The sequence below is a fragment of the Lolium rigidum genome, chromosome 1 (genome assembly GCF_022539505.1).
Source record: "Lolium rigidum isolate FL_2022 chromosome 1, APGP_CSIRO_Lrig_0.1, whole genome shotgun sequence".
Classification (NCBI taxonomy): domain Eukaryota; kingdom Viridiplantae; phylum Streptophyta; class Magnoliopsida; order Poales; family Poaceae; genus Lolium; species Lolium rigidum.
In genome coordinates this window covers 21,865,519-21,888,774 of record NC_061508.1, presented here as the reverse complement: position 1 = coordinate 21,888,774, position 23,256 = coordinate 21,865,519, and the positions used below count along the sequence as shown (strand labels likewise).

Below are 23,256 nucleotides of genomic sequence, written 5' to 3'. Positions count from 1 at the left end.
TAGCAAGCCTAAGAGTAATGAAAAGGGGGCCTCTGAAACTTACATAGATAAGATAACATGCATTGTGGAAGAAATTTCCAACACCCCTGGAGATAATGTTGATGCTCCATCTCTAGATGTTACTTGATTTGCACTTTCTGCGTCTAGCTGAAAGGCGTTAAAGAAAAGCACTTCTTGGAAGATAACCCAAGTTTCATTTTATTTACTGTATTGTTGAGTCTTGGAAGTTGTTTACTACTGTAGCAACCTCTCCTTATCATGTTTTTGTGCCAAGTAAAGTTTCCATGTTAAAGTTGATGCTATAGATTTGGATCGCTGCGCAGAAACAACATTGCTGTCTGTCACGAATTCTCGCAGAAGTCTCTATAAAAAAATCGAAAAAATCTGCAAAATTACGAGCATGATCCTCATATATGTACGCAACTTTCATTAGTTTTGAGTTTTTCCATTTGAGCAAGTTAAGTGCCCCTGCCAGATGCATCTTTACGGACTGTTCTGCTTTTGACAGATTCTATCTTTTATTTCGCATTGCCGCTTTTGCTATGTTGAATGAGTTTCTTTGTTCCATTAACTTTCAGAAGCTTTGTGCAATGTCCAGAAGTGTTTAGAATGATTGTGTCACCTCTGAATGTGTGAATTTTGGTTATGCACTAACCCTCTAATCTGTTTGCTTGGAGTTTGTGTGAAGGAAGTTTTCAAGGGTCAAGAGAAGAGGATGATATACTATGATCAAGAAGAGTGAAAGGTCTAAGCTTGGGGATGCCCCGGTGGTTCATCCCTGCATATTTTAAGAAGACTCAAGCATCTAAGCTTGGGGATGCCCAAGGCATCCCCTTCTTCATCGACAACATTATCAGGTCACTTCTAGTGAAACTATATTTTTATTCCGTCACATCTTATGTTCTTTACTTGTAGCGTCGGTTTGCTTTTATTTTTGTTTTGGTTTGAATAAAGTTGGATCCCACCATTCTTATATTGGAGATATTACGCTCCGCTTTTTCTTATGGAACACTTGTGTTCTTATTTGTGCTTTAATGTTCATGGCGAAGTCTAATTGCTTCGTTAGATTGCTATTTGGTTGGAATTGGAAAATGCTGCATATGGTTTGGCAATTTGGCAATTGTTTGAGCTCTCATAGATCATGTTTAAGCTCTTGCATCATGTAGTTTAATCTATTAATGAAGAACTACTGTAGAGCTTGTTTAATTTGGTTTGCATGATTGTTCTCTCTAAGTCTAGATATTTTCGGGTAAAGTGTTTGAACAACAAGGAAGACAGTGTAGAGCCTTATAATGCATGCAATATGTTCTTGTGTGAGTTTTGCTGTACATGTTCATACTTTTGTTTGCTTCAAACAACCTTGCTAGCCCAAACCTTGTACTGAGAGGAAATGCTTCTCGTGCATCCAAACACCTTGAGCCAAAACTCATGCCATTTGTGTCCACCATATCTACCTACTATGTGGTATTTTTCTGCCATTCCAAAGTAAATTACTTGAGTGCTACCTTCAAAATTTCATTCCTCTACCTTTACAATATATAGCTCATGGGACAAATAGCTTAAAAACTATTGTGGTGATGAATATGTAGTTATGTGTCTTAATTCTTATAAGTTGCTTGTTGAGCCGTAACCATGTTTTCTGGGGGACGCCATCAACTTTATCTTTGTTGGATATCATGTGAGATGCTATGCATGTTCGTCTTGTCCGAAGTAAGTGGATTTCATGATCAAATGGTTTGAGTATGCATATGTTAGAGAAGAACATTGGGCCGCTAACTAAAGCCATGTATCATGGTGGAAGTTTCAGTTTGGACATACAACCTCAATCTCTTATGAGAATATTAATCTGTTGTTGAATGCTTAAGCATTAAAAGAGGAGTCCATTATCTCGTTGTCTATGTTGTCCCGGTATGGATGTCTAAGTTGAGAATAATCAAAAGCGAGAAATCCAATGCGTGCTTTCTCCTTAGACACTTGTATAGGCGGCATAGAGGTACCCCTTTGTGACACTTGGTTGAAGCATATGTCATGTGATGATAATCCGTGCCTTCCGAGCTAAGTAGGACAAGGTGCGAGCACTATGTACTCTATGCATGAGACATGCAACTTGTAGGAAGTATTATGCATAGCACATATGAATTATTACTACCGTTGACAAAATTGTTTCTATGTTTTCAAAACAAAAGCTCTAGCACAAAAATGGTAATCCATGCTTCCCTCTGCGAAGGGCCATTCTTTTACTTTATGTTGAGTCAGTTTACCCACTTCTTTCTATCTTAGAAGCAAACACTTGTGTTAACTATGTGCATTGATTCTTACATGTTTACTTATTGCACTTGTTATATTACTCTATGTTGACAAATATCCATGAGATATACATGTTACAAGTTGAAAGCATTCGCTGAAACTTAATCATCCTTTGTGTTGCTTCGATTCATTCTACTTAGAATTTATTGCTTATGAGTTAGCTCTTATGCAAATCTTATTTATACTTGTTTGAAAGTACTATTATATTCATGAAAAGTTTTGCTATATGATTCATTTGCTTAGTCATTATCTTTGTTAGCAATCTTTTGTTCAGATCACTCCATTCATCTCATATGCTTTACGATAATGTTGATCAAGATTATGTTGGTAGCATGTCACTTCAGAAATTATTTGTGTTATCGTTTACCTACTCGAGGACGAGTAGGAACTAAGCTTGGGGATGCTTGATACATCGCAAATGTATCTATAATTTCTTATGTTCCATGCTACTTTTATTACAATACTTGAATGTTTTATACATACTTTACAACATTATTATACATTTTCCAAGCACTAACCTATTAACAAGATGCCGAAGTGCCGATTGCTGTTTTCTTGTTGTTTTTGGTTTCAGAAATCCTAGTAAGGAAATATTCTCGGAATTGGACGAAATCAACGCCCGGGGGCCTATTTTTACACGAAGCTTCCGAAGACCGAAAGGGAGACGAAGTGGGGCCACGAGGGGCCAAACAACGAGGCGGCGCGGCCCGGCCCCCGGCCGCGCGGCCCCGGTGTGTGGGGCCCTCGTGCCGCCACTCGACCTACCCTTCCGCCTACTTAAAGCCTCCGGCGCGAAACCCCCGTACCGAGAGCCACGATACGGAAAACCTTCCGGAGACGCCGCCGTCGCGAATCCCATCTCGGGGGATTCGGGAGATCGCCTCCGGCACCCTCGCGGAGAGGGAGTCATCACCGGAGGGGCTCTACATCATCATGCCCGCCTCCGGATTGATGCGTGAGTAGTTCATCCTTGGACTATGGGTCCATAGCAAGTAGCTAGATGGTTGTCTTCTCCGCTTGTGCTATCATTGTTTAGATCTTGTGAGCTGCCTAACATGATCAAGATCATCTATTTGTAATGCTACATGTTGTGTTTGGCGGGATCCGATGAATATAGAATATTATGTTAAGTTGATTATCAATCTATCATATATGTATTGTTTATGTTCTTGCATGCTCTCCGTTGTTAGTAGAGGCTCTGGCCAAGTTGATACTTGTAACTCCAAGAGGGAGTAATTATGCTCGATAGTGGGTTCATGCCTCCATTTAACTGCAGGACAAGTGACGAAAGTTCTAAGGTTGTGGATGTGCTCGTTGCTACTAGGGATAAAACATTGATGCTTTGTCTAAGGATATTTGTGTTGATTACATTACGCACCATACTTAATGCAATTATCTCGTTGTTTACAACTTAATACCGAAGGGGTTCGGATGATAACCCGAAGGTGGATTATTTAGGCATAGATGCATGCCGGATAGCGGTCTATGTACTTTGTCGTAATGCCCCGATTAAATCACATAGTAATCATCGTTGATATGTATTGAATCTTTATTTGTCAATTGCCCGCTCGTAATTTGTTCACCCAAGCATGTTAGTTATCTTATTGGAGAGACACCTCTAGTGAACTGTGGACCCCGGTCCATTCTTTTACATCTGAATACATTCTACTCGTTTTTACTCGTTCTTTGCAAACAAACACCATCTTCCACTCGATACGCTTAATCCTTTGTTTTCAGCAAGCCGGTGAGATTGACAACCTCACTCGTTACGTTGGGGCAAAGTACTTTGATTGTGTTGTGCAGGTTCCACGTTGGCGCCGGTTTCACTGGTGTTGCGCCGCACTACATTCCTCCACCAACAACCTTCACGTGCTTCTTGGCTCCTACAGGTTCGATAACCTTGGTTTCTTACTGAGGGAAAACTTGCTGCTGTGCGCATCACACCTTCCTCTTGGGGTTCCCAACGGACGTGTACATCTACGCGCATCAGTCATCTAAATAGCTTGCAAGCATATGAATGGTTCATAAGAGACCACATACCACGGTACGAGTAAAGAGTACTTGTCAGAGACGAGATTGAACAAGGTATCGTGATACCGATGATCAAACCTCAGACAAGTAAAATATCGCGTGACAAAGGGAATCGGTATAGTATGTAAATGGTTCAATCGATCACTAAGTCATCGTTGAATATGTGGGAGCCATTATGGATCTCCAGGTCCCGCTATTGGTTATTGGTCGGAGAGAAGTCTCAACCATGTCTGCATAGTTCACGAACTGTAGGGTGACACACTTAAGGTTTGATGTCGTTTAAGTAGATATGGAATATGGAATGGAGTTTGAACTTTTTGTTCGGAGTCTCGGATGGTATCCAGGACATCACGAGGAGTTCCGGAATGGTCCGGAGAATAAGATTCATATATAGGAAGTCATATTCCAAGTTTGGAAATGATCCGGTGCATTTATGGCAGGTTCTAGAAAAGTCCGGAAGAAATCACCATGGAAAGTGGAGTCCCGGAGGGACTCCACCTTGCATGGCCTGCCAACCCTAAGGGGGAGGAGTCCCAAGGTGGACTCCCCTAGGGTGGCCGGCCAACCCCCCCAAGGAAGGGGTGGGAGTCCCACCTGGAGTGGGATTCCCCCCCTTGGGTAGGTTTTGTCCCTTTGGTAGGTTTTGGTTTCGGGTCTTATTCGAAGACTTGGATACCAACACTTGGGGATTTCCACCTATATAATGAGGAGCAAGGGGAGGGGGCCGGCCACTTCAAGCCACAACCTTGGCCGCCCCCTTTGTGGCCGGCCAAGTCCCCCTCTCCCCAAACCCTAGCTACCTCTCCTCCACATACAACTCCCGCATACGCTTAGGCGAAGCCCTGCCGGAGTTCTCCACCACCACCGCCACCACGCCGTCGTGCTGCCGGGATTTCGAGGAGGATCTACTACTTCCTCTGCCCGCTGGAACGGGGAGGAGGACGTCGTCTTCATCAACACCGTACGTGTGACCGAGTACGAAGGTGCTGCCCGATTGTGGCACCGTCAAGTTCTTCTACGCACTTTTGCAAGCGGCAAGTGATCGACTACATCCACCACGAGATCTAATCTCGTTAGGCTTTGGAAATCTTCGAGGGTTAGTCTCATGATCTTCTCGTTGCTACCATCTACTAGATTAGATCTTGGCTTGTGTTTTCGTTCTTGCGGTAGGAAATTTTTTGTTTTCTATGCTACGAATCCCTACAAAGGGTATCAGAGCCGTGTCTATGCATAGATTGGTTGCACGAGTAGAAAACACAATGGTTTTGTGGGCGTTGATGCTTTTGTTGTCTTTAGTTCGTGTACTTTGCATCTTGCGGCATAGTGGGATGAAGCGGCCCGGACTAACTTTACGTGACCGCGTTCATGAGACTTGCTCCACGTTCGACATGCAACTTGTATTGCATAAGTGGCTTTGCGGGTGTCTGTCTCTCCCACTATAGTGAAGATCCAATTTACTCTTTCTATTGACAACACTAGTATCACCGTTGTGGTTCATGTTCGTAGGTAGATTGGATCTTACTCGAAAACCCTAAACCACGTAAAATATGCAAACCAAATTAGAGACGTCTAACTTGTTTTTGCAGGGTTTGGTGATGTGATATGGCCATGATGTGATGATGAATATGTATGAGATGATCATTATTGTATTGTGGCAACCGGCAGGAGCCTTATGGTTGTCTTTAAATTTCATGTTGAGTAGTATTTCAAAGTAGTTGTAATAGTTGCTACATGAGGTGAACAATCATGAAGACGGCGCCATGGACCTTGACGCTACGCCGACGATGATGGAGATCATGCCCGTTGATGATGGAGATCATGTCCGTGCTTTGGAGATGAAGATCGAAGGCGCAAAGACTAAAGGGCCATATCATATCACATATGAATTGCATGTGATGTTAATCCTTTATGCATCTTATTTTGCTTAGAACGCGATGGTAGCATTATAAGATGATCCCTCACATTAATATCAAGATAATAAAGTGTTCTCCCCTCGTATGCACCGTTGCACAGTTCGTCGTTTCGAAGCATCTCGTGATGATCGGATGTGGTAGACTCAACGTTCACATACAACGTGTGTAAGCCATGTTACACACGCGGAATACTTGGTTTTGCTTGACGAGCCTAGCATGTACAGACATGGCCTCGGGACAACAGAAACCGAAGGGTTGAACACGAGTCATATGGATGATATGATCAACATGTTGATGTTCACCATTGAAGCTACATCATCTCACGTGATGATCGGTTTTGATGTAGTGGATTTGGATCGTGTACCACTTAACAACTATGAGGGATGTTGTATTAAGTGGGAGTTCATTAGTAATTAGATTAAAACATGAACTAATTATCATAAACATAGTATGAGTAGTATTTTGAATTAATTTTGTAGTATTGTCATCCGTTTTCTACCAAGCGCTAGTCTTGTTATTGAGATAGAAATACTGTTAAAATCTGACAATAAACTTTGCGGGCTGGTACCATATTGTTAAAGAATCAAGAAATGATTAAGTCCTATTGCAAACTTTTAGTAAAACTCACATTGTTGATTCAAAGAACTATGGTTTCAATTAGTACCTAAAGTTATCTTGTCTCCGTAAAACTTGAAGTTCAAATCTGTTTGAAAAGTAAGGAGCTGAAAATTTAATTTTCAGAAATAATCAAGGTATGAGATATATGTGATATGTAAGACCTTATTGCAAGATGATAGAAAAAAATTTGGTGAGACTACATAAACTCATAAGTTTTATGGGAATGTACGAAGGTTGAAGACGCAAGGCGTCCCAATCCTCCAACTATTGGGGCACTAACGATATTCGCATATCCATGAAATGATTGTCCTTAGTATGCACCGTTGCTAAGGCTCATCGTTTCGAATACTGAGGTATAGATTCTACGTGTACATACAAAGGGTGCAAGCCAGATTTGCACATGCGAATACTGAGGTTAAACTTTACGAGCCTAGCATGTACAGACATGGTCTCGGAAAGTCGTCATGAATTGATGGATAAAATTATGAGTGAAATTGTTCATCATATTACAAAGTTACTAATAGTGAAATCTGGAACACTTGTCATATGATGATCAACTTCAAAGTAAGAACCTCAAGGTTATTGGTATTTGACCAACAAACCTAGAAGTTATTGAAGGTGAAGTGTTTTCTCGAATAATGAGGAAAGCTAAAAGAGAAACTACAAAAGATATTTTGGCGTAAAGAAAAGAAAAGACTAGAAAATCTAGCTCGATGTGTATATAAATGATATACATGTTATGGTTGTATTCCTAGTTTGGTCACACAATGAAATTCTTGGGTATTAGTACCATATTGGTTGGTATGAAGTGTCATAAAAAACAACGCAATACAAGAATACAATGGCCTAAGTGACTGACAATGAATATGATAGAAATGCACGTCTAGAACAAAAATAAAGTGTTATTATGTTCGTCGTTGGCATTCTATCTAGCCCTTAGAGTTTATAATAAAGAACTTAATAATTGTTATTTTGCTCTGGTCAAATGAAAACAATGAGTTGTTCAAATTATGACATTACTCCATGTACGATCGATAAGTTATTAATGGTGAAAACACACATACATAAACACTGACGCTAAAATGCCATAAGGCAAATGATTTGAATTCCACTTATTTGTGGAACCGCCATTTAGGTCATGTTAGAAAGGAACGCATGAAGGAACTCCATGCAAATGGATTTTTGGAGTCATTTGATTTTTGAATCGTTTGACGCTTGCAAATCTTTTCTAAAGAGAATGACTAAAATACCGTTCATAGGCCAAGAGTTGAACGGGCAACTAACTTAGTGGAAAAATACATGATGATGTATGTGGTTCACTGGACATAGTTGTGTGCGGGAGATTCTTCTACTTAATGAAAACTTCCAACAATGAATTGAGTATATATGTATATATTCGATAAGGAAGAAGTTTGAAACATTTGAATGGATTCAAATAAATTTCAGCATGAGGTGGAAATCATCGTAATAGAAAAAGTCAAATATCTATGATTGGATCATAGTGGAAATATTTGAATTACTAGTTTTAGTGAACATCTAAGAGAGTTATGAAGTTGTTCTACAACTCACGTTTCTTGGAGTATCATAGTGATGATGGAGTATCCGAGAGATGTATCCAAATCTTGTTGGATCAATGATGAGATAAAATATTGATGCCATTATAATTTTGTGGATTATGCTTTAGAGACTAACGCTTTTACACTGAATAGAGCATCATCATGATCCGTTGAAATGACAAAGATACGAGTTATGGCATGGGTATGAAACCTAATAGTCATTTCTTAAATTTTGGTATGCATAGCATAAGGTAAATAAGTTTACAACCAAAATCGGATGAATGTATTTGTTGGTTATCCCAAAGAATTAATTGGGAATTCTTCAACCATGGAAACATAGACAAAAGTGTTTTTCAATGTTTCTTACTTATTTCCAAGAAACTGTTTCTAACGAAGTATTTGAGTGGGAGGACAATAGAACTCGATAAGGTTTATGAACCTGAGCATAATAATCAGAGTAGTGCAGCATTGGAATTGGTTCCGGAAGCGGCCACGACGATCATGGCTCCCATGACTACAAAGTGTTTTAGCCATGGAGATCGAAGTACATATTGAACCTTGTAGGTATGGTTTACTTTGTGATCAAATAAATGATTTGTGGACAAAGGATTGATTTTGAATAATGATAAACCAACTACAAACAAAGAAGTTATGATGGGCCCTGACTCCGTTAAAATGGCTATGCGCCATGAAATCCAAGATAGGTGAATACTTTTTGAAAGTAAATGGATCTATAAAAATGATGGACTTGGAAGATATATCCTTGAAGAAGCTCGACTTGTCGAAAAGTTGTTTACGACAAAGTTCAAAGAGTTGACTACGATAAGATTAGATCTTCCGTAGCAATGCTTATAGTCTATGTGGATTATTCTAGTAATCGCTACATATTTCTTTTATGAGATATGCTAGTAGGATAGCAAAATACATTACTTAACAGAAGTGTGTATTAAAGGTGTATACAAGATATAACCAAGAATTTTGCTAGTCCGTAGAATACCAGATAGGAATGCGAACTTCAATTAGATGAAGTGAGTATTGCGGAGTTGGAATCTTCACCGGATGAAATAGTCAAAGAGTTTTTTGATTTCATCAGAAACGATGAAGATCTTGCATTTGCAAGAAATTAAGTGGGAGCGCTGAGACATATTTGTAATACTTTATGTAGCTGACATATCGTTGATTATAAATAGTGTAATTATATAATTGATTAAAAGGTTTCATTGAAAATTAGCTTCAATGAAAGGATATGGACTAAAACATATTTAGTGTCAAGATCTATGAAGATAGATTGAAACACATAATAAGTTTAAGTCAAAGTACATAGAACGAATATTGAAGTAGTTCAATATTAAGAATGTGTTCTTTACATGTGAAGGTTTAAACAAGACTTGAGTATATCTGACACTCAATGAGTAAAAACACATGAGTGATTTTAGATCACAATTAATATGTATACAATCAGATGTCCTGAGCTCTAAAAAGTTAGGAGCATATACCAGAATGATTCATGTCATGATCATTGACAAACAGTAAGAATATCCATGTGTGCTTTAGAAGAACCAAGGATATATAAATAGTTTTGTATGGAGAAATGACAAACAAATCGCTGTAAGGTGTTGCACCGATATTGATTTTGTCACATATAAAAATAAAATTTCAATCTCAAATTAGGCTAAGTGTTGTTTAAAAGGTAGCACAATGCTAGATTTAGAAGAGTTCTAAATATTGTGACGGATTCTACAAAAGAAGGCGGAGTATGTCATTGTTTTGACAATGATTGAGGATGTTAAGTCAAGAAGTTCTTTGAGAACTTGGTGTAGTTCCGATAGTGTCGTAACTTTGAAGCTATATTGTGTATGACAATATTAGTGACATATTTCAGATCGCTGGAATTAAGGTTCCACCGGAAGACCAAACATATTTAATGCCGACTCATTTGGAAAATGAGTGATGCGTTAAGACGCAAATGAATTTCAAAATACATACGTTTCGAGCGTGTCGGATCCGTTGACTCGAAACCTCTCCCGTGAGCAAAACATGATAAAGCACCGAAGGCCAAGGTGTTATATCTTTACAAATGTAAACTAGATTATTGACTCTAGTGCAAGTGGGAGACTGTTGGAGATATGCCCAAGAGGCAATAATAAAATGGTTATTATAATATATCTTTGTGTGGATGATAATGTTTACATACCATGCTATAATTGTATTAACCGAAATATTGATACATGTGTGTTATGTGAACAACAAAGAGTCCCTAGTAAGCCTCTTGTATAACTAGCTTGTTGATTAATAAATGATCATGGTTTCGTGATCATGAACATTGGATGTTATTAATAACAAGATTATGTCATTATATGAATGATGTAATGGACACACCCAATTAAGCGTAGCATAAGATCATGTCATTAAGTTATTTGCTATAAGCTTTCGATACATAGTTACCTAGTCCTTTTGACCATGAGATCATGTAAATCACTTATACCGGAAAGGTACTTTGATTACATCAAACTCCACTGCGTAAATGGGTGGTTATAAAGGTGGGATTAAGTATCCGGAAAGTATGAGTTGAGGCATATGGATCAACAGTGGGATTTGTCCATCCCGATGACGGATAGATATACTCTGGGCCCTCTCGGTGGAATGTCATCTAAATAGCTTGCAAGCATATGAATGGTTCATAAGAGACCACATACCACGGTACGAGTAAAGAGTACTTGTCAAAGACGAGGTTGAACAAGGTATCGTGATACCGATGATCAAACCTGGGACAAGTAAAATATCGCGTGACAAAGGGAATCGGTATCGTATGTAAATGGTTCAATCGATCACTAAGTCATCGTTGAATATGTGGGAGCCATTATGGATCTCCAGGTCCCGCTATTGGTTATTGGTCGGAGAGAAGTCTCAACCATGTCTGCATAGTTCACGAACAGTAGGGTGACACACTTAAGGTTTGATGTCGTTTAAGTAGATATGGAATATGGAATGGAGTTTGAACTTCTTGTTCGGAGTCTCGGATGGGATCCAGGACATCACGAGGAGGTCCGGAATGGTCCGGAGAATAAGATTCATATATAGGAAGTCATATTCCAAGTTTGGAAATGATCCGGTGCATTTATGGCAGGTTCTAGAAGGTTCTAGAAAAGTCCGGAAGAAATCACCATGGAAAGTGGAGTCACGGAGGGACTCCACCTTACATGGCCTGCCAACCCTAAGGGCGAGGAGTCCCAGGTGGACTCCCCTAGGGTGGCCGGCCAACCCCCCCAAGGAAGGGGTGGGAGTCCCACCTTGAGTGGGATTCCCCCCTTGGGTAGGTTTTGTCCCTTTGGTAGGTTTTGGTTTCGGGTCTTATTCGAAGACTTGGATACCAACACTTGGGGATTTCCACCTATATAATGAGGAGCAAGGGGAGGGGGCGGCCACTTCAAGCCACAACCTTGGCCGCCCCTTTGTGGCCGGCCAAGTCCCCCTCTCCCCAAACCCTAGCTACCTCTCCTCCACATACAACTCCCGCATACGCTTAGGCGAAGCCCTGCCGGAGTTCTCCACCACCACCGCCACCACGCCGTCGTGCTGCCGGGATTCCGAGGAGGATCTACTACTTCCGCCGCCCGCCGGAACGGGGAGGAGGACGTCGTCTTCATCAACACCGTACGTGTGACCGAGTACGGAGGTGCTGCCCGATTGTGGCACCGTCAAGTTCTTCTACGCGCTTTTGCAAGCGGTCAAGATCTTCTACGCGCTTTGCAAGCGGCAAGTGATCGACTACATCCACCACGAGATCTAATCTCGTTAGGCTTTGGAAATCTTCGAGGGTTAGTCTCATGTTCTTCTCGTTGCTACCATCTACTAGATTAGATCTTGGCTTGTGTTTTCGTTCTTGCGGTAGGAAAATTTTTGTTTTCTATGCTACGAATCCCTACAAATCAATAGAGTTGAGAAACATAGTGCGATGTAACGTCTTTATTCGCATCCCGTACCAAGCACAAGATAATTACATTTTGTATTCATAATTTTCTAAGTTTAGTTTTGAAGTTGTTAAAATTTTGATAAATGCAACGTTCTCTAAAACAAATGTGTGGGGAAAGAAGTCTATATGACCCCCCTAACTATCAGGTTCCGGACGGTAAACCCCCCTAAGTTTAAAATGGGGCATTTAACCCCCCTAACTATGCTATACCAGGCAATTAACCCCCTCAACACAACAACAGCGGTTTTGCTCAGCGGTATTGGTGAGGTGGACAGTGGATTGAGGCATGGAATCGTTTGACTTTTCAGACCTACATGCCAGGCTCCCATACTCTCTTTCCTTTCCTTGGAGTTTGGTCGCAGGAGGTAGGGAATACGGGACTCCCTCAGAACTGGGAACAAGACACGAGCTAGGAAAATCTGGGGACGGCAGCCGGCAGGGCTCAACCGGAGTTGGGAAAATCTGGGACAACGGGGCTCCCGGAGAAAGGAAAATCGGGCGACGGCGGGGCTCTCCGGAACGGGGCAAATCGGGAACGACGGGGCTCGGCCCCATCGCTGTGGAACTTCTCGTGAGATCCCAACCCACGTCCGTCACATCCTCCTCGCGGACAGCCGCGGGCGCGGGCCGCCTACGCCGCCCGAGACGCCGAGCGTGTCGTCCTCATTCCTAGCGAAGACAGGTCGATGCGGAGCAGCTCCCTGGAGTGCGCGCATTGGCGATCGACTCTATTAGGAGCGTGGTGTCCAGGAGCCTCTCCGGCAAAAAGGCAGTCAGCGGGGGAGGCCGAGGCGACGAGGTGGTCGCCGTCCTCCATCGAAAGCTCGAGTGACGCCCCCGTGACCTCTCCAGTCCGCCTTCCCTGGACTAGGGAGGTCCTCGCCGACAACTGCTTCAATTCCGGTAGCGGCGGCGCGGCGGGAGGAGTGGACGGCCTCGAGCTCGCCCGCGTCTATGGTGAGCTCTAGATTGTGGTGCAGCGGGGAGCTTGCGCGCTGACTGGAGCGAGGAGCTCTCGCGTAGGGAGGAGTCTCGCCGGCGGTGGGGAGTCGGGAGCGCCGGACGGCGGCGGGGAGCAGTGGAAAGTTTTTTAGTCATGCGCTTCCGTGGCTCAATCAAGTCCACGTCAGCAATACCGCCGGGCTAAACCGCTGTTATTGTGCTAGGGGGGTCAATTGTCTGGTATAGCATAATTAGGGGGGTTAAGTGCCCCATTTGAAACATATGGGGGTTTACCCTTCGGAACCTGATAGTTAGGGGGGTGATATAGACTTCTTTCAATGTGTGGGGAACTGAACTTAATATTGTCCCTTGCTCCTTAAGTGCATTCGTTTACCTCCAGTTTGCTTAAGAGTCCATTAAAAAACTGAAAATATAAATTTTGAAGTTTCGTAAAATCTATGACCTTCGTAGTTTTAAAATTTCATTAACTCATAACTATTTTTTATGCTACATTTTTAGGTGGGAGCTACGCCTTGGCCTCTGCATCGAAACGATGCACACAACCGTATTTTTATTACATTGTTTGATAGTCAAATAAAAATAACAAATGTGTAACTATAATATAGCAAATTGTACCTTCATTATTATAGATCATATATTTGTGTTTGTTGTGTAGACTACAAGCAAACACATTTATTAATTAGAATTTAACACCGACCACATGAGGATATATATCCCGAGTGCTTCGGATATGTTTTTTTTTTGTCTTTGCCGATGTATTCTTCCCAACTTAAAGCGGGTCGATGGGATTGATGTTCTGGCCCCAAGTGTTGAGGGGTTGCAGTGGTTCATTGTTGGTTGTGTTTGTTGGTTTGCCTTCGTGGTTTCGTGGCTCCATTCAGCACTAGTTCACTTGTGTGCAGGCACGGAGACAAGGGGGGACGAGGGGGGGCTCAGCCACCCCCATGATTGAGATTTTGTGAAGAACACTAGTCATTAGAACCCTACTTTCTCACTAATTTAGTCAAATCCGCCCCCCTCATCAAGTTTACAACACTAATTCAGTGTATTTTGCCCCCCTCAACATGCGAAGCTGGCTCCGTCCCTGCTTGTGTGGGCATGTTTTCTTTCTGTTCTTTATAAATTAACCAGATAACTCTTTTCTGCCTAACCAGTGGTTGAAGCAAAGCTTTTGCTTTCCTTTTTTCAAAAAAAGCTAACTGAGTGAGTTGGCGTGATCTGGGAAAATAATTAATGCAGTCAGACATGCCAAAAGAGAATTTTGCAAACATGAAAATCTAAGATGGGTGTTGCCATGTTACTTGGTAGAAGGCCACGATGAACCCAACTTTAAATTAACAAAGCCATCCACCGGCCGGGAGTATATTGATCACAACAACAGAAAGAAAAAAAAGGCTGAAGATACCAGCTAGAGATACAAGCACTGGGTGCAGAGCTAAAGAATAAAAAAGAAGAGAACATGCAGAACGAACTACAAGTTCCAACATGGCGTCCGAGACTACAGCCAAACATCGGCGACTTCACTAGCCCCGTCCAGCACCAAGACGCCGCTCCACGGAAATGCACCAGACCGAAATGCCTCACAGAAGACCACCGACCACCGAGGAACTACCTAACTGCGCTAGTGAGTAGACGAAGCTCCAGAGTTCAAAGGGAGGAAGATTCACAACAACGCCTCCAGGAAGAGAAGCGGCGCTCACAAGCGTCACCGTTCTCAGCACGGGACCATGCAATGCTTTCGTGGTAGCTTCAGCACCCACCGTCAGGGAAAGCCTATGTTTTTGCACCTGTCATCAGGACCGCCACCAGATGGTGAAGAACACCGGTGTCCCCCTTACGATGATACCAACTCCGACAGCCACCCTAGGCTCGAGAGCGGCCACGCAAAAGCGGAAGAGCGCCTTTTGTTTAAATGAAGCCGGTCACAGCTTGACACAAGGCATCAACGGGTAGGGGTTCCTAGGACAATGCTCGGGGGCAAGCAACCAGCAACGGGATGGGTGAGATAGCTACGCCTCCAAGAAGGTAAACCGCGTCCAGAAACATCGTCGTAGCCGACATTGGCTAAAGCCTAGCGGTGCTTTCGCACACACCATTAAGTTCGCTAGCGTCCCTGCAAGCCAAGAACCTGGCAGAATCCGCTAGTCCTGCCGGAGCAAAACCAAGACACACCAAATCCCCACGGTAGTCAAAACTAGCTGAAGGGAATCATACATACGACGGCGCACCGCCTCCGCGCCATTAAAGCATTACCCTACCAGCCAAGGAACCCAACTCTCACGATAAGGAGCATACCCGAGAGAGCAAACTCGGTCCCTACCGAGAGTAGCACCCGCACGTACAAGACACATGGGAGTGGTTCGGCCCTACCGGCAACGGCACCGGCATCCCAACCTATACGCGCGCGGAGCTAAGCCTGCACCCTAGCAAGCAACCTTCATCAAGCCCGCCCATACCAAAGCAGCCCAGATGAGCCCAAACCTAGGCCCACAAACCTAGATATGGGCCTGCCGCCGCCATTCCCTGGCCACGGCCGCGCCAGCCAGCAGCCAGCGCACTGCCGTCTCGCCGGAGCTACGCAACCACCACGCCGTGGACGAGCCACCGCGCCGTCGTGTCCCGCGCCGAGCCCGACGTCCCCGCCGGCCCACGCCGCCATTGCCACGGAGGAGGAGAAGAATCCCCGTCGCCGTTGACGCTCCGAGGCTTTTTCCGGCGACGTCCTCTGGCGGCAGCGAGGGAGGGAAGGAAGGAGGAGGGAGCTGGCGGCTGTGGGAGCTAAGGTTTGCCCTGCCGCTTGCGGGAGCTGGCAGGGACGAAACGTTCCGGAAACGGGTAGCCTGCAGAGTAGTACTACTAATTTAGATTTTTTTTTGTCTAGAAGGATACATGGATACATGATTACATGATTACATTATCAGATATAAGTGCTGAATATATTATAAGTACTAGCTTTCAGCACACACGTACGGGGACGTCATACAGCTTATTGCGCACTAATTAACTAGGTGCCTAATTAGTGGAAGGAAGTGTTCTTGAGGTGGTCGGGCGCACCCTCGAACGAGTGCTTCCTGGCCATGGACAGGATGGTCTTGTCGGCGACTATGAAGTAGGCCATCCCGGCGACGGTGGAGATGATGAGCGCCTGGCCGGTGGGGTTGAGGTGGGCCCTCGCCCACGGCAGCATCCTCACGCTCGCCAGCTGAAACAAACAGGTAGCAACAGGGTATATGAGTTTCTGGAAGATCATGAAGCCGTATAGAGATGGGTGGATCGCTTGCATGCTACTCACCGTGGGAACTGCAGCTGCGACGGTGGCGACGGCCGCGGCCTTGGCTCCCGCCATGGCAGCCTCTGCATGCAGTTTCAGTTCATGACATGTTAGCATCAAGTTTGGGCACATAGGAAGGGAGCTGCATTGTTGAAACAGAATGGCAGGCAGAGCATGCATTGGTCTGAAAGCGGAAGGATATTGCTGGTTACCTCTGGAGCAGCGCTTGGCTACGGCGAGCCTCTGGTCGAGGTAAGCGCGGGTCACCGTAGACATCGCCGGGAGAGGGAATGAGGGATGGGTGGGGTGTCTGAAGGAAGCGCGCGCACTAGCTAGTTAGCTGCAGTGAAGTGGCTCAAGTGTAGGAGTTGAGCTGAGATCAGTGGGAGTGTAGGAGTGAAATGAGTTGCAGGTGCTCTGCTCCCGATTTATAGGTTCCAGGAAACCAGTGTGCGCGAGAGAGGAAGAGCAATACGGTGGGAAATGAAGGTGGGCAGACCGTGGTTTTGGGTGGTCGGTGCTGCGGCAGATCGCCGGTGGCGTCGCGTCGTTGGTCATATAAAAACCCAGCCCACGTGACTCGGCTCTCCACTGCAGTGGATAAGATGAGACGCCGGGGTTGGGGATGGCCATAGCGTAGGTACGCAAAACAACGGGGTTGTCAGTGTGCCCTCCGTTTTGGTTCGGATCTTTATGGGCGCTCCCAGTTTTCGGCCAACCCCGGCCATATTAAACGTGTTTAGATAGTCTAAAGGCCTTTTCATCTGTATACGTGGACTGAAAAAAAAAACAGGACATTTGGTTATCTGTGTTTTTTTACTGTATAGTTGGATGAACCGGGTTTAGAGCATCCCCACTCGTTGGCGCTCCCCACGCCCAAATCCGGCGAAATTTTCGTCCGGATTGGAGAAAGATTTGGCGTGGGGAGGAGTAGTTTCCCAGTCGTGTGCTCCCCAAGCGGCGTTTCTCGGGGAAAAGAGGATGGCTCGGGGAATCCGGACGAAAGAGGAGACACGTGGGCGTGGGCGGTTGGTTTAGCTTCATCCGGAGTCCCCGGGAGACCCCGGAAACCGAGGATGGCATGGGGAGTCCGGACGAAAATAGGCTCAAATCCGGACCAAAACGAGGAACCGGGGGCCTGACTGGGCCGTTTTTCGCCGTCCGGATGAAAAAAAGTGGCCGTGGGGGGCTCTGTGGGGAGACGAGTGGAGATGCTCTTAGGCCTGCCTGGGAGCAACGGACGAAAGGTCGTTGCTATGGACCATGTCATGTTGTCAAACAAAACTGCAGTCGTGCAACCACACACGTGGAGAAATACCGGAGATGCCTCATTTACTGCGTGCACGGTCTCCACTCTAGTCACCGCTCTCTCACTCGCTCTCCTCTCGTTAACAGAGCCTCTCATGTTCCATCAACTGCCGCCTCGATGCTTTCCTCGCCCGCCTCCGCCTCGTTCGTCGTTGGCTACTACGGCAAAGCTTTTTCCCCAGCATACCTCCATGCACGCACGCATGATCCGCGAATACGAAGCGGGCGGACTCAGCGACACAGCGGTGCGGATTCAACCGGTTGTGGTGCTGGTATCCAGTTGGCCGTCCCCCATCGCATTAAGGCCCATGGCGAGCACCAGGCGGTCGTGACGGCCTTGGCCACCGACGGGATTCAATCGCTTGCCCTCCCCCATCCCCGATGGGGGCGATTAAAACCCCAACTCGGGTACGTGACAGCGAGAGCGGCAGGTGCATCCCCCTCCAACCAGGAGATGGATATGCCGCCAAGGTTTGTCCCACATTCTTGGCACACTCTACCCCAAGTGGGAGTTTCGACCGCTTTTCCCCCTCCTCCAGTGCCTATGGGGCCACCGCCGGTAGAAGCTTTAGCGTCGCCGCCTCCTGCATGTGGGATGGGAGCTTTCGCACGACGCGAGCCCACAAAAGATCGGGGAGGCCCATCCTCCTCACACGGGGACACTCTCACTCCGTCCGTTGGTGAGTTCTGTGTTCCCCATTTTCAATCTCGGTTAGGTTTTTTTATTCGACCCTAGTTTAAAAGAATTTGGTTAGGGCTGCTCGATTTAGGTTAGAATCATGATCTTGTGGTTGTTAGTGATGTTCCATTAGATGTAGGACAATAGGAGTAGTTGGACCGCAGGGTAGCAGGGTGGTGATTGCGCTATGGCATGTTGATCACCGCGTCGACATTGGCATACATGTCAATGTCAGTGCGCTGACCACCCACCCATGGAACGGTCACCAACCTGCTACCACTAGCACAGTCCATTGTTATTGTAATCGAACTGGTTGCCACTATCACGGTGCTTGCAACGACAAACTTGTCCATGGAAATGCATGTACACATTCTCTTTGACATGCTTGTCACTATGTAAATGGCATTACCAGAATGTAGACTGATAGTCACATATTGCCAATGCACAACTAAGAATACTTGAGGGACTACCTGAAAGGCCTGGCGCAGCAGCTAGAACACTACCCCTCTCCCCAGGGTACAACTCAGACCTAAATATGTGGCACTCATGGCCGTCGTGGACGAACTACACACGCCCAGGGTGCACCAGGAGCGCTCTGCAAACCTGGGGCACAGTGCCCAACAGAAGGTTTCCAGCCCGTCCGCCATGGAAAGGTGTTGGCAACAAGGTTCAAGGTCAAGGAGGGAGGCAATAAGTGAAGAAGCCCACCTATTTGGGGAAGTGGTGCCAGAACAACGTCCAGGTGTAGTGGAAGGGTGAAAGGATCGCCTTATTCAAAGGATGTAATGAGTTCGCCATCAAAGTCTCCATGGCCGCCGACGACACACTCATGTTCACCTACAAGGATTCCGGCTTCGAGCTCCAGATGTATTGGCAAGGTACCTCCATTGAGGTGGTCTGGGCGTGTAGGAAGCATCGCCAAGTCCCTTACGGAAAACATTGGCATGATGTTGGCCATTAGAGAGGTTGATAGAGCTTGCCTAACTTGCTTTTTATGTCATGTTTCAAATGTGAGATTGCTGAACATTTATTTTGATGATGGTGTGTGCAAAGGGAGTGTGCCCCTGGTGTAAGTATATATGCTACCAATTCTACTCTATGACTAGTCTGTTAGTTGTTGTCTGATGCATGTAATTAACTACTAAGTACTATGTTAGATGTCAATATTATATGTAGTATGATTTTAATGGCATTTTGTGTCTGTGTGTGCGGAGTGTGGTACGGTAACATTACGATATTTGAATGTGGTGAGGACATACCATAGGTGTGTTCCCAAATTATCAACTAAACACATGTGCTATGGCTCAGCTGTGGTGAGGACATACCATAGGTGTGTGCCCAAATTATCAACTAAACACATGTGCTATGGCTCAGCAAAGATGATAATATTTTTTCAGGAAGCCGGACAATGTGGCACTTGGATACCATTTGATGCAACCCATGTCACCAAACAAACCTTCAATTGTAGCCCGTGGCCCATTTGCAACGGACTAACAACCTAAGAGCCCCAAATTGGGCTCAGGCTACCACACACGCCCATTGCTAATGCTACCGGTGTCAAATATCCAATTCCACCTACTCCTTGGTACTTTCGTCGACCTACTCTTGTTTCAAGAAAATTGCGCACACCACTCACCATTGCGGTCTCTTTGTTATACAAACATCAACTATATGTTGCACGCATGTCCAAATCTATAATTAAGTAGGTCCATAGGCCATGGATCATGTGGCACCCACCCGTCATCAAATTTTGTCTAAATCTAGCAAAAAATAATAAATATTTTAAATGGATGACCCAAATTGTTTGAATTTTTTCCAAAATTTTCAATTAATATTATTTCAATTGTTTGGATTTTTCATATTTTTAAAAAGTCGACCGTTTGTGCAATTTCCTCTTTTGCTCGCAACAGTTTGGTTAATAGAAAAAGGTTTAATGTGAACGAAAGAAAGAGAAAGAGCCAATAGTCTCGACCATAAACATCTACTGCTACCTGTCTTTTTCTTATCTGCATCATCTCATAGAAAACTGTCCGATTTTCTACCGAGGAGTGGCAGTACATCTTTGCTACGAGGTTCTGTACCTAGTAGAGACTCTTCAGGGGAATGGTAAAAGAAAGAGCTCATCTTTGCAGTCTTTTCGCCCAGACACCAGGTTTCTTTTTTGTTTTTGATTGAAGAGATACCCAGCCACCAGTTGCATGATGAGTCCGACTGATAGTTTACATGCTGCGAAATTTCCATCTGAAAACACGATGACAAGTGTTCAAATCGGGGGATAGCTCGCGGTCCTCGGTCTGAAAAGTAGATAAGTAGGAGTAGTAGTAACTTAAAGATCAGACAGAGATCTCCAGATGACTTGCAGTCGCCTCATCCTGGCCACAGCCATACATAGAGCTGCGCTCTGAATCTCTGATTAGTACTACAATTCTCACCCAAGGGATCGAGGAGACTTGACTAGAGCGTGTTTATCTTTGTGTATATTTAGCGCTACTAATACGTTCACAGATCCCTCACGCTCAGTTCCATATACACCGTTAGCTAGAGAGACAAGTTTGGCCGCCGTACACATATGGATTGGTCACTAAACTCAGGTATGAGTTTCTTACCGGCTTAGCTACGCTAAACAAGCCGGGTAAAGACAACACCTGCGTAATGTTTCTACTCATCAGTTATGCAATGTGTACGCTTAATTCCGTGGTATCTATCCATACTTTCTAGCAGTTTCTTTAATTAGTATGTAGGACATGTTGGAGAAATTTCATTTTTTCCCGACTTGATGCCATAAAAAGATGATGCCCCCCGCATCTGCATGAGTGAAAAGGTTGTTGTTGCCATATGGGAAAGTTTACCTCTCTTACCATCAAGGTTTTTTGTGCATCCGGTCACCAAACGATTGCCGGAAATCTCTGTCTTTTACCACTCGAAATATTTCAAACAAAAGATCAAGGCTTAATACTAGTATATTTTGTTGCTGCAATATGGTGTCATGGGTTTGAATCCCTTGAGCCGCATCTATCCATAAATTGAACGAGCTGCCTTACCACCACTCTACAACTTCGGTTATGTTATCCTAAACAATTGCATCATAGAAAGTGTTGAACCATTTTGTTTAAGCTAATACACTTTTTAACCGCTACTAGTATCGCGAGGGGGCGGTATTTGTTACCGGAATCTCAGCGGAATAAAAAATACCCTTCTCATCGGGGTATGGTGGGCTACATATGGGTGTTCACATCACAGTTTAACACAATACTCTCTTCATGCCAAAACATAGTGCGTATTAAAATTTTGAAAAGTCAAACGATGTCAATTTTACCATGTATATCGAGAAAACTATCTATATCTACAATACCAAATGTATACCTTATGAAAATATACATCATGATGAAACTAATGGTATTGATTTGGTATTCTAGGTGTTGATATATTTTTCTCGATAAATCCAATCAAACTTCACATCGTTTGACTTTAAAAAATATTATATGCACTACATTTTTGCAAGTAGGGAGTAGCACGCCGGATATCATTAAATTAATTGGCTTATTTGTGTTTTTTCATAAGATTGCAAATATATGTAGTAGTTGGGTTCACTTTAATATGTCGGATTCTCATTCTTTGAAAGGACGGATCACTCTTTCTATTTTTTTGAAACCCCCCAATAAGTTTGTCGGCACCATTAGCCACAAGTCATCTTTAGTGTTTCAAAGCCTTGAACACCTGACAGGTATGTTCTAAAAAATATGCCTAAAGCAGCTACCTCCCTTTTATAGAGAGTAACAATTTTTCGGTCTTAACTGGCACGTTGAATTCCATAGTAAGTCGGAATTTGACAAGCTCATTTTGAATCACACAACATACTGAATTCAAAGCCAATGTATTTCTAGATGGAGGTAGAAGATGGATCTTGCCATTTGGTTTGTTGTTTGTTTGGTTGACGAATTCAGGTTTACCGTTATTTCGTTAATCTAGGATAGGTAGAAGAAACATTGTAAGGCTACATAATATATGTGCTCCAAACTATACAATATAACCAGCTAATATTGCATTCCATTTATGTGCTCCAAACTTCAAAATAAATGTGCTTCACATACGTAATATTTGAACCAATCTAAATTTAGATGACCCCCCCCCCCCCTCCCAACAACAAAAACACACACACACATAGTGCATATTCTCTCCATATACACATAGGGTTTTCTTTTTACCACCAAAACACTTATCAAACCCTAAACCAATCACAAACTCAATGCACACATAACATGTACTACCTCATTTTCAAATCCCCCTTACTTACACTACATAGAAAGATAGACCACAGTTCTAGGGTTCAACAAGTTTGACAAAGAAATGAGATGCAATTTGGCATTATAATGGGTGGAAACAAGAGGAATTTCAGAGAGGTAACCCCGAAGAAGAGTTCCCATGGTCACACGGGACTGTTATTTTCAGGCTACTAGATGGCGGCACATTACTGAAGATGGATAGTTTTTGTGTACTTTTCATCTTTCTTTGGCTGATTCTTGTCACAGCCTTAGCTTCCACATGATTGTAATAACTATACAATTTAGACATCTTTTTTTTAATAAAGGACATGGCTGTGTGCATCTATTGATGCAGAGGCAGGAGCTATGCTCCCA

The 23,256-nt window shown here is 44.0% G+C and overlaps 1 protein-coding gene across 1 annotated transcript; it reads right to left on the bottom strand.

Moving 5' to 3' along the window:
• Positions 1–16,377: 16,377 nt before the first annotated feature.
• LOC124669139 (early nodulin-93-like) lies at positions 16,378–16,908 on the bottom strand. The gene is made up of 3 exons (XM_047205823.1): positions 16,845–16,908; positions 16,654–16,715; positions 16,378–16,563 (listed from the first exon to the last, which is right to left on the bottom strand). The coding sequence occupies exons 1-3, from the start codon at positions 16,906–16,908 to the stop codon at positions 16,378–16,380; spliced, it is 312 nt and encodes a 103-aa protein (XP_047061779.1).
• Between the last annotated feature and the right edge of the window lie 6,348 nt (positions 16,909–23,256).